The sequence below is a fragment of the Chaetodon auriga genome, chromosome 14, assembly GCF_051107435.1.
Source record: "Chaetodon auriga isolate fChaAug3 chromosome 14, fChaAug3.hap1, whole genome shotgun sequence".
Classification (NCBI taxonomy): Eukaryota; Metazoa; Chordata; class Actinopteri; order Chaetodontiformes; family Chaetodontidae; genus Chaetodon; species Chaetodon auriga.
Window position 1 is genome coordinate 10,116,348 of NC_135087.1, and position 12,692 is coordinate 10,129,039.

A 12,692-nucleotide genomic window follows, 5' to 3' on the forward strand; every position below is an offset into this window, starting at 1 on the left:
GCAGTTTCAACTTTGCCCTCGCCCCAAGCCCTGCTTTCTTTGAAGCTGGCCTCCGGGAGGGAAACCATCCAACGCGTCATAAAACCTACAGTTTCCGACAGCTGGGCTCATCCTGGGACCCCCAGACTCAAATACTCTCTTCAGGGCGAGAGAAAGTGAAAGAGACAAATGAATGATGGAGGTTGCACATATCGCTGTAGAGGGGACGGCTGAATGTCTGTGTGGGAGACTTATCTACTGGGCGGATGGAAACAGGCGACACAAGAACATTATGGGGGCAGTAAGGTGGGGTGAGGACTGAGGAGGGTTGTTGCATCATCACGTTGTTATATACAGTAATCCTGACCCACGGTGATGTCACGCTCGACTATTAAAAAAAACCATCTCCGGCCCTGCACGCCGACTGACAAACACACGTGGACGTCTGTCACTCAGCACCTTCTTACTGTGGGATCTGCAGCAGCTTACAGCACAGCAGTTCCCATGTTGAGCTTTAAAACGAGAGCCCTCACTGACATATTAATAACAACACACAGCGACCACACCACGTGTACGCCTGGCAGAGTGAGCGGCAGGCGGAGCTGCACATTCGATACCCTCGTCTGTTTTAATTATCCCTAAAGCGGACATCGCTGCCAAGCCGTCCGTCTTCCTCCCTCCTGTATTTAGAAGCCCTGAGTCAAGACGTAAAGACAGGATTAGATGCAGCCCTGACCTCTGACCTTCCAGCTACCCAGGGAGCTGCCCATCACGGTCTAGTGACAGGCCTCTGGCCTTCGACAAAACAATCCTCTGAACCAGCAACACATATCACCTCGGCTTTCCCTTCAGGAATTGAGAATCTAGGAAAGATGCAGAGAAACAGAGGAAGAGGGGAAAGGGGGAGGGAGGGATGTTTGATTCCTCTAAAATACTAAAAGGAAAATTGGAATCGGTTGAAAAGACGAGAGATTGGGGAAGCGATGGCATTCTCTCTTGGTAAATGAGAAGAGTGGTATTAGAAACAGCAACAAAGAAAGCACAGAAAGGCTATATGATCTTCCAGTCTTGGCGTGTGCACTAAGAGCTCTGAACAGTATGTCTGGTCTGTTTTCGCTCTATGATAAAGCCAGCAGTGGCCATGCAGAGGCCACATGGCAATCCTCTGTGAGCCTGCGCTGCACCCTGCGACTCTGACAGACAAATCCAAAGGACGTAGCTGTTTGGGCGGTGCGGTCTATATTCTTTAAAAGGATACTTTGAAGTTAGGTTTGGAAAAAAGTAGCTTTTTCTCTGGGAACATTGTCATCCCTCAGGGAGGAGTTCCCTCAGAGAACCTCTTTTTTTACGCTTCAACCAAAATACTTTTACAAGGTTCTATACAACAACCCTCGAATGTAAAAAAAAAACAAAAAACAAAAAAACAATCTGAAGTTAAAAAAAGAACCTCACAATTAGTATTGCATGCCATTTATGTGCACAGCAAGTCTAAGAATATGGTGCCAGTCTGAATGTGTTGGGCCAATCTGCCTCTCTTACTGTATCTCAAGGCACAGATGAACGTACTGTACTTAATTCTAACAGAGGGTAAAGGTGATGGAACATGAGTGAAAATGTGCATTCTGACGGTAAACAAACATTTCAGCTTTTATCACTCCAGTCATCACCTCCGCTCTGCATGTGCGCACAGCGTGATGACTGACGGTTACAGACATTGCATGAAGGGGGCAGTTTATTGATTGCATATAATCTCCTGCTTGCATAAACAGTAAAGTGACAAAGCGGCGACAGACTGGGCTCCTGCACAATAAAAGAACCTGTACATACATGGAAACTAATAAATATTACAGCTAGAGGGCGGCTGGTAGGATACAGGAGAACTGAGACATGTACTGAAACAAGCCATCCCCAGCAGGGTCTGACTCAACGCAGCACTGAAATCCATTACAGCAGAGTCATGTTGGGTCGGTGCATCAAGCCATTCAAGGTCATTCTGGGCTGCATTCAATAGCAACATTCATAGATTCTGCTGTGGGATTAAACGTTACAGTGCACTGCCTGTCGAACTGCATTGGTTCTTGTGCGGCAGATCTTAAATCCAGCACAAGCCTGGTGAAACTCAAACATCACAGAAAAGTTTGACAATGTCAGTGAGGTTTCTGTCATAGATACGCACCGTTCACCTACATGAAAACCTTATTACTGGACAGTACTAAAATCAGTTTCTATGGCACCCCCATTGATGAAGTGGCCCCGGCCAATGAGGGATTGCTCCAACATACCAACCACAAGTTTATATCTTATGATGTAGCAAAATAATACACCTCTATAGAAATTAGATATGGAGATAAGCTGGGACGATTCGCACTGCGAACCCAGTCACACACACAAGCTGGACTGTCAGTTCCTTGTGGTTGGAAGTCTTCTGTCTTCCTTTGACTGGCTGGCATGTACACAGTATTTACAACAGCACTGAAAATATATCAACCTTGCCAGGCCAGGTCTGCTGGTAATCCAAAGTCCAATGTTCAGGTAAAACAGAAACTCCACGTTGCTATGGCTCTCTCAAAATACATGAATGAGGACAATTGCAACAGCTGTAAGACAAAGCACCATGGTAAATGTAGCATGGTTTGAGGTTATAAACAATGCCCCCTCCCCGTCTCCCCAATTACTCATTTTTTTTTTCTACATGTGTATTGCATTTAATTGCGTGCAAACTATGATTTTATTTGTCTTGATATGGCTGAGCAGAGAGGGAGAGGATAATGCAGAACAGGAAGCGAATTAACAAAGAATAAAAATAGGTGGTGAAAATGACAAAAAGCATAAATAAGGTCCCGGCCTGTTAGAAATAATGTGTGTGCGTGTGTGCTCCTGAAATGCAGCAAACCAGGAATCCTTTCAGCAGAGCGCATGCTGAGTCACAATCTTTCAAGTGCTCCTCGGTTATTACTTAGAAACATGCAAATGTTTGCTCAACATCTCCAAATTAAACCGAGTCAGAGGCTGCATGCCGGAGAGTGGAGACGCGAGTTGAAAATAAACCAAAGGTTTAACATGTGCATGTGTTTTCCTGCTGTTTGCTCATGTGTTTGTATGGTTTTACGTACATATGTGTGAGGAAACTAAGAAAAAAAGCACATACGGCCGTCAAAGCAAATGTGAGCTCGGTAAAAAGGAGTGAATATCATGGTACAAGTTGGTAATTCGCTTCCTGTTTTTGGTCACATTTAAGGTGAAGACCCTTTAGTTTGTGAAGAATTCTGCATGACGATCCAGCCCTGTGAGATGAAAAGGTGTCCTAACCATTGTACTGAAGATCGGGTTGTTTTTTCAGTGATGAAGAGCGGCTAAAAGTCTGTGCAGGGGACATATCTGGCTCCATTGAGGTCACTGTAATGGTCCTCTGAGAAAGGCATTCTCAACACTTGAGTCCTTCTTCCTCTAACTCTCTTTAAACCCTCTCTGGCACGCTGGAAAGTCTCCAGCCGTCTCCAGCATGCCGGCCTCTCCCTTGTCAAGTTTTGGGATTACACTATAATACATCCAACACAAGAAGCAGGAGAGGATACATGGGCTGGTGAGGCGACCTCCAAAACACCATGCAGGCACCGTCTTTCCATTTATTCCTCTTTTGGGACAGAGAAAGTTCCGGATAGGAAGAGCCGTTCACGTCTCGGCGCACACTCAGGGTCAGAGTAAGGATGTCTGTGGTTTGTTGTTCTATACGACTGCGACGGCTATTTTTCTTTTCTTTGCGTGTTATAAAAGCTGGAGATGTTGACTTTTGGAGATGGTGGTAATGCTGTAGCCACTAGTTGATGGGAGACTGATGTTTGGCCCTCCTCGTGTCACTGAGAGATTAATGGAGTGCTGTCAAGAAAAGAATGAAGAGAAAGGTCTCACTTAATCCGTCATATTTTAACACAATTATTCGTCTTCTTTAGAAACATGATTGCTCTGTAATTTCCAAATAACTTCCTCAAAATTTTGCCAGAAAGAACAAGGTAATTTGGCACTAATTATATGGAAAATAGATTTTGAATTGGTACATTGCCAATTAAAATTATCAATTAAATTCAATCAATTACCAGCAAAACTCTTTTGGTCTTTCAGTGTGAAATTTGTTGGTATACAAGTCAACATGTATGAAGAATAACCTTTTAGAGAATACATTTATATTTACTGAATGTTTACTCAGGTTTAAATAGAGCTTTCCTTTCAAGAAAATTCAAATTTTCACCTAATTAGTGCTACAATGCATGGTTCTTTCCAGGAAACCGCAGAGGAATCAGGAAAATATTTGGATATTACAGACAACAAAGGATTTCTTGAGCTACAGTACAGTTCAGCAGGGTGGATCCAAACTGCTACATGCAGTGAGCCTGGGGCCTCCCACTGGGGGTCACTCTATGTATTAAACCACTACACTGCTGCCACCATGATGGAAGTACTAAACCAAGAGCTGTTCAGTGTGTCAGTGTCAGGTCAGCTTAACACCTCAAGTTTGATTTGAAACTCCGTATGAGATGTGAAATCATTGCAGCAATCATTTTCTTTAATTAATGAGTTTGAGGAGTCAGACATAAAAAAAAGAAAGCATCCTGCCCTCTCCCACCTGTCCTTTTGCTGTCGAAATCCTGCTCAGACCCAGTGGGTTTAATGATGTTCAGCTTGACGATGGCTCCACAGTCTGCTCCCTGCTCCGGTCCTCCCCTCGGCTCTGGCCCCCGACCCTTGACCACGACTGGACCACAGGTCCCCTCTGGAGGAGGCCCCTGCTGTCTTGGACGCCCGGTCATAAGAGCTCCCCAGGTGGGGAGAGTCGCCGCTGGGTATCTGCCTCCTCCAGGAGGCTGGGCTGTGGCTCGGGTTTGGACTGGGTTCTGTGCTATCAGCAGCCTGGAGAAGTTAGAAGAAAATGATACAGAAAGAGCCTGAACTGGAGCTGCAGCTAGTCCTTGTTCAGTAAATGGACTGGTTTGGCATTGGCATGGTTAGAAACACAAACAGTACAATGGAGCTCAGTTCATTCATCCCATGTTCTGGAGTTGTATAGGAGCTCTGGGCATTTTGTTTGGACTTCAGTATTATGTGGGCATTAAATACATGCTGTTTATGTTAACTGGTGTGTGACAAGGAAAGTCTGCCATGTGGACTTCTGCCAGGGGAAAAATCCCCAACCAAAAACCCCAAACATACCCCAAGCTGAGAGATTTATAATTTGGTGGGCTGACTAGAAAACAAACCCCAAGTTACTAGTCTGTGGTGGCTACAGCGGCACGTCCCCTCTCATAACCTCAGTAACCCTGCTCTAAGAAGGCGAGAGTTAGATGACGATGCAGTTCCTAAAGCACACAGAAACAGCACCCCGCTCCTGTAATTTCGGCTTTAAAAAAGCACCATAATTAGTGACATTTGGTGGGTTGGAGTTGGCTTCTGATGCAGTTTTAGAATGCATTCTCGCTAATTGGCTTTAATGGAGCCCTGCTGGCCTGCCTGTCTTGGTCTCCAGGGGTAACAGACAGGAAATCAGTCACCAGCGAACCCTGCCAAGTAGGAGTGTTCAGTGTGGTCACTTCCTGCTCCAGTCACCGAGGAGAGGAAACGGCAGAGTGGCATATTCTCCTTCTATGGTAAGCCACTGCTGTAAGACCGGGGGCTTTCACAAGGCTGCCATGTAATGCACTTCCAGTGTTCCTCCTCCACTCAACAGGATACTACATTGTTCCACACTTTGTACAAACATTAATAAAATTACACAACATTAACCAATTGTTAAAAGAAAAAATGTGAAAGTGGCAATAAGTGTAACGTGCTACAGAACTGAACAGCTTTTAAAAGATGTATGGCTTCAGTCAAAGGAAAATTAGTAACTTCAGTGTGTGCCAATGGAGAGATTTTTTCCCCATGTGGCTGAAAGTTAATTTAAGAAAATATTTGGGCAAGAGGAACGTCAGCCTGTAATAAATGCTGTTAACTAAGTTGATGTGCCACAGCAGAGGAAATCTACTGGGAACAGCAAGTGCTGCTGCCATCAAAGACCTGCTCCTGCAGATCACATCAGAACGCCTTCAGCTTGGAAAACCCACATTCATAGGCTGTTATAATCAGAAACACTAAATCATGTCTGACAGCACAGCATGATGGTTTGACAAAATTAAAAAAGAAAAGAAAAGGTGCGACTAAGAAAAGCAGTGGTGTTAGGTTTATATCTCACACCAACTTTTATATGTCAAAAGAACAGGATAGTCATCCTCTGTGATATTTAAAGGAATAGTTTGGGCATTTGGGAAATACACTTATGTGCTTTCTCGCAGAGAATGAGACGAAAAGATCAACACCACTCATGCCTGTACAGTAACTATGGAGCTGAAGCCAGCAGCCAATTAGCTTAGCTTAGCATAGCATAAAGACTGGAAACTTTGGGGGAAAAGCTATCCAGGCTCCGTCCAAAGCTAACAAAATCTGTCTACGTCTAAAGCTCCCAAACTTAAGTGTAAAAACCACAAGTTGTGGGCTGGACTATTTCTTGGTCAGTCTTTATTCTAAGCTAAGCCAACCAGCTGCAGCTTCATATTTACCATACAGACACGAGAATGGTATCAATCTACTATACCTCTCGGCAGGAAAGAATAAGGTTGTTTTCCAAAATGTCAAACTATTCCTTACGGGTGTTTTAGGCTTTATGGGTTGACAATCTCTACAAATCCTTCATTCAGCTCATGAACTCTGGACTTTTATGAGAAAAAAAGTCTCTCTCCTTAAGAATTATCAATATAGTTTCCAAGGGCTCACTTTGAAAGCCAGACACCGTGAGAAGACGCAGCTCTCTAATGCAGAACGAAGGCCAGCAGATTTAAGAAATAACACAAGTAGCGTGTCAGAGCTTCTGCAGAACAAATTATACCCCTGCTTTAAATCTGTCTGCCCTTGGTCTCTCGCCCAATTTTAAGGAATGGCGTTGTCTTGCCAATCCAAGCTCTTAAATCACCTCTCAAGCAAGACAATACTCTTAACACTCAAGGTGAAATGTTTCGGAAAAGGTGAAATTTGTCTTTCATTTGCCAGGATGATGATCTGTTTATTGGTTCTGATTTATAAAAGTCATTCTTTCATTGCTTTTCACGGGTCACTCATATAGTCTGTTGTCTGATGCTCGATGACTAAAAACATGCCATAGTTCAACTTCAGCTGCTGCACAGACTGTTATTCTTCAGAGCTTTTTCTGTGCGGTCACATCAGGCGAACGGTGAATAGTAGAGCAGCTCTGATCCCACACTCTACCTTGCTGCCACTGGTTTTTGACTCAACAAAGGATGTTTTGGTATCTCGCTCATCAGCCATATCGGCCCCGCTGTCCTCAGCCAAACATAAGTTCACGGCTCATTCATGTACAGGCTGAGGTTTCCTACTGCTGCAGTGTGGAAGAATTACAACAATGCCGTTCTGTTCTGTACTATGAGGTGTGGAGTGACTGCTACAGAAAGCAAGCACTCCCCCTTTTCACACTGACCTGTTAGGCTCAGTTTTATCAGAAGTGACCTTCAAGTGTTTGGACCAAATCCTTTAGGATCTTTCTGTTCTGCTCAATATGCCCATAATCTGAGCCTTGACTGGAGTAAGTCAGCTATGAGTCTCTACTCTGACGCAGCTAAAGCTAAATCAGCCGAATGCTATTGTCAGCTAATGCTAACATGATCACAATGACAATGCTTACATGTGTTACAAGCATGTTAATGTTTGCTAATTAGCACAAAATCATCAATCATCAATAAACCATTAGTTTTTGCAGGTATTTGGTCATCGTATCAGACAAATTAAAATTTGACAAAATATTGATCCGCTAATGCAGCTAGACAAACCAGAAGCAACTGTCAAGGTTAAACAGCATTTATATTATGGATTGGGACCATGATGATATGACCATGACCTTCCATGATGAAAAGATGTCCTTCTCTGTCTCATAGAGGTTTGAATAAATGACATCCAAATAATTTATACATGAGGTTTAAAATGAAAGCTAATCAATAAGCTATCAGTTTGCCCATGTGACTCCAGGCTACTTTAAAGAATTGGGTTTGTTGTCTCCTCCTTAATGAATACTGATCGATAGCCCCTTACTGGTCTGGAAGCTGATTTTCAGTGTGCTCTCCTCTCATTACTGGGAAGCCTTTGATGTGAAGGGTCATGAAAAGAAATTAAAGTCAGTTAGACAGGAGATTTTAATCTCTAGCACAAATGCACATTTTTCAACCAATCTTATTATGTTCAAAGAGAATTTAGGAGGAGTTAATGTCTAAAACAATAACATCATATCATCACATACAAACAGCTGCTATTTATGTGCAGACTGCAAATTTAAGGGATCGAGCTTTAGCCAAAGATACAAGAAGTGAAAGTGAAAGAGAGATCAATGATTGTTAGCTACATTCCTCTTCCATCAACGCATGTGCCTCCATCTACAAACCTGTAATAATAGAAACCTCTTCTATCAACCTCTGACCGTGCAATCACAAGCTAAATCCCAACCTCCCACTGTCCTAACTGCAGCTGCCTGTATCCAAACCTCTTGGGAATGGACGCTGTTCAGACCACTGAAATGTTCTAAAAATCCAAACCAAAGATGATCGGCTTGGCTCCAAGGCATGCTTCAAAGCGCAATTATGAATTGAAGTATGTTTTTTTTGCACTGCAGCGATTTTTGTTCATAATTGCTATCCAAATGGAGCGACCAGTTCATGCATCAAAAATCAGGATGAACAAGGTTTTACTGTACCGCAGAGTCAACTGAGTGGGTTTGGGAAATTCCCATAGCAGAATGCAAAAAAAACTGAAGGAGTGACAACAAAAACGACAGCTCATCAGGTCACTGCTGATTTACCACATCACAGAATTGCTTATTTCCAGGGCTCTTTGGGAACCAGGACATAAAGATTGAGTGATGTGGGACGCGGTCAGAAAGAGGAGAGCAACAGAATTATGAACCGAATTGAGAATAAGTCATCCATCCTGAAAATGCAGAGTTGGGGTCAAGGCCCTGACGTGGGCACTGACCCTGACAGAGCTCCTCAAATACATGACTTGGAGCCACTTTGTTCATGTCAGGGCTTGGATGACAAATTAAATAGGGGGATGGAAGAGAGAGGAATGGAGGGGAGGATTTAGGGACAAAACAAAGGTGGCTGTCCTCTAATACTCTTTCTACCAATCTGTATCAGTGTGGAGGCTCAATGTCAGACAGATTCCATTAAGCCTATTGAGGCTAATGAGAAGGAGGGACCCTGGAGGCAATTACAGCTCCCCACTGAAGCTTTTGAGATATTTCCTTCATTGTCTTTGCTGTGACTGGAACATAATGGTGTTCACGTTATTGCCTATGTCAAACTACTGTCATACTACGCTCACACTGAACAACAGTTTTGAACATGTTAGGGAGAAGCAGTTTGAAAAGCAGCCAGCACAGACTTTGCAACTTAGTATAACAGTGTGAAAGGATATGACACCTGAGTTTTGGTATTGATACCAGTATGATACTTTTCTTAATACCTTATGTTGAGAAATATATGCAAAGCACATGTGCTTTGTTCATTTACCAAAAGCAACTGAAGTTATGAACAAGATTTTGTCCAAACATTAGTATAAACCTTCACACTCCAGTAGAGGTAGAAAGTTATTTTGATTCAAATTAAGAACTTACCAAAGAACAAGCAATTGTTGTAAAAAAAAATCTGAGCAGACATTCAATGTAAGCTTTTTCCCACTTGATAGTTTCCTGACACATTGGTCTGTACCCAAAAATGGTTGACGCCCAGTGACGCCTTAGTGAAAGTTCTCAGAGGAAGAGAAACCATGAGGCCGAGAACTGGTTACAGAGATAACAGCACTGTATAACTTCTTGGTCCTGGTCCTGACCCGAACAACAAACCTTGAATGTACTACTTCTAGAAGACGACACCTTAAATCTTGACTTGAACACAACAGCTACAAAAACAACACTGTGGTGGCGAGGTTCACCACTTTGTGAAACACATGATTGTATAAAGGATGTTACTACATGGGCTCAGGAACACTTCATAAAACTGTTGTCAGTAGACACAGTTTGTTTGCTAATGATTGCATTGTTTTTATTGCCATTTTCTACAGCGTCCCAACTTCTCTGGAATCAAGGTTGTACTACAGCATATTATACAAATAATGAAGAGATCAGTCTTGATTTATATTCTATGGTAGATCTCTTTGTGCTGTATAAATGCAAGATATAAACAATTAAACTCCAGTTAACTTTGAGTTTTTGCCCTAGATTGCAAATGTGGCCATGGATGATGGATGAGACAGCAGACGCTTTACATGTGTGTGTCTGTCTCCTTGGCAACATCCAGTGTATTTATGGGGGAAAACACGGATCTTACCCAAAAGGCCTCTAGTCTAACCTAGTTTGTCAAACTGACAGACTGATATGTTATTGTAGCCATGGAGCCCACTCTGTAAGCACTGCTACAGCCATTTTGACAATATATTATATACCAATAGACAAGAAATTAAATACTGTAGCCTAATAGAAGTTTTCACCTCATCTTCGTGAGGACTGTAAGCTGTAGATATGCACACAATCTTGAATAGAATCTTACATTAACTGCACAAGCACACATACATGCAATCAGAGAGCCCAATTCGGCTTTCTCTCATTTAAAACGTAGCTCCTGTTGGAGAGATTGTGTCAGGTTGTGCTTACACTGGTGAAAGCCATACTCGATGTGAAAAGAAAAGCAAAATATCTCAAGATCACTAAAAGCAGATAATAGCTTCAAATTAAAGCCACAAATACAAGCTCTTGTGACAGATACATGTACAGAATGTCTGAGGATCACAAAGAAATTATGTGGAGGTGAGTATTTATCATTTATCTACAGTGTTTGTGTAGAGCAGCAGTGCAGCTTGGCAGGGGCACAGACTGTAATGTGGTGGCACATTTAAATACAAGAAAGCTATTTTCTTCTCCTTGAGGTTTCCTAACCTTCTTTTCCCCCTGTTGAGGTCTTTTTCATTGCCATCCTCCCTCTTTTTTTGTCCCACCCTTTTCTCTTTGTGCTTACTGGGGAAGCAGGAGTGAGGCCTAGAGAACTGCTGTGCTAAGCTTGAAGTCGCAGAGCCTGGCGTCAGGGAAAAATACAAGCTGAGCTCTCATGCAAAGTGGACACACCAGGAGCTCAGCCCTGCGGTTGTACTTTCTGGACTTTCATCTTCAAGACAAAACTATTTGCAGAGTGCTGTGATAATACCTTCACCTGTATCGCAATGCAGAGTAATTTAGAAGCCACATTCTGCAGTAATAGCTCGGGCTCAGTTTTCTGCCAGAAGAGTTTGAGAAATTTACAGTAGAAGCAGCCATAAGGACCTCTTTTCCAAGAAGTTGTAAGTGATTTAGTTTGAAGCTGTCTCCCATGACCCAAAGGTAATACATTTGACATTCAACATAAACAAAATCTTATAAAAATATGCCTCAATGCAGCACTAGGAAACATTTGTCATATTAATGGACACAAAAAGACCATGTATAAGTGATATAAAGACATGGTTTAAGTAGACTATTGTAAGAAGACAAAACCTTTTTCTTTTAGCTTCTGTTGACACTTTCTTTAAGTTAGTAGCTGTCTTTCTACATTGCCAAAACACTAAAAATAGTCCAAGCATGTATAATCACCAGCCAGATTTTTATGTGAACACTTTCTACAGACCTGCATTATTTGAAAAGAACATCTTTTGTGAGAGCAGACAGTTGTTTGTCCTACCTGTGGTTGTTGTGTGTATGATCGGCCCCAGGATTGAGAGGTAACAGGTGCGTGGGGTATGATCCTTCCCACGCTTCCTGACTCCACGGTGGGAGACTGTGAGCATTTGCCTCGGCGAAGCCCTGGTTCTTCAACTTCTCTAGTGTTAGTAACCACACTGTTGATCCTACGCATGTACACCTGGGACAGGGAGTAACACAAAGGGTTGCATTATGCGGCTATAAACACGTTCATGCCGTCCCTACAATTTAGTACTCCTTTTGTGTCAGGAATGTACTCATTCTCAACTCAAGACTTTGTCTCATATTCATTATCTCACCTCTGCAGGGGACGGCTTGGCTCCCTTCTGGGCCTCAGCATTCCCGCCAGCTCCTGTTCCGCTGTTTATCATTTCTTCTGTATCGAAGGTGGTTGCCCGGTAAGCCCTCCATGTTGTCGCAGCTTCTGCTTCATCCTCTGACCCACCATCAGTCATCGTCCTTGCACTTCCTCGTCCCTGACCCGATTCATCCACAGCCGCAGTGCCCCGGTCCCTCCAGGTGCTTCTTACAGTCACATTCTTCATGTCTGGTAAACTGTCTTCTTGGGAGTGCTGGTTTTGTCTTTGGCGTCTCCAGCTGGTGACTGTGGTGGTGCTACTGCTGCTGCTGCTTTCAAAGCCTGACTCAGTGTCGTTAAAGTCTGCAGAGGTGGTGTCCGAGGACTGGAGGCTGAAGTTGCTGCGTTGGCAGCACATGTGGCTGGTGGTGGTCTCTACTCTGGAAGTTTTATGGAGTTTGGACCTTGATGAGGAATCATTGTGGTCGTCCACCCCATAGTCCTGGTCCTGGCATGACCGTAAGGTGATCTCACTCTTGGGAATGGAGATCTCATATGGGACGGAGATGCTGCCATGGTGCTCACTGCTGGGGCCTGCAA

The 12,692-nt window shown here is 43.2% G+C and overlaps 1 protein-coding gene across 1 annotated transcript in view; it reads right to left on the reverse strand.

The window, feature by feature from the left end:
- Positions 1 to 2,667: 2,667 nt before the first annotated feature.
- The window catches only part of luzp1 (leucine zipper protein 1), a 45,863-nt gene continuing 35,838 nt past the window's right edge, over positions 2,668 to 12,692 (reverse strand). Inside the window, exons 5-8 of the mRNA XM_076748302.1 lie at positions 12,094 to 12,686; positions 11,775 to 11,954; positions 4,601 to 4,884; positions 2,668 to 3,855 (exon numbers count right to left, since the gene is read on the reverse strand). Of these exons, the coding sequence (XP_076604417.1) occupies positions 4,642 to 4,884; positions 11,775 to 11,954; positions 12,094 to 12,686 (1,016 nt within the window). The 3' untranslated portion in view covers positions 2,668 to 3,855; positions 4,601 to 4,641. The remainder of the gene's footprint in view (positions 3,856 to 4,600; positions 4,885 to 11,774; positions 11,955 to 12,093; positions 12,687 to 12,692) is intronic.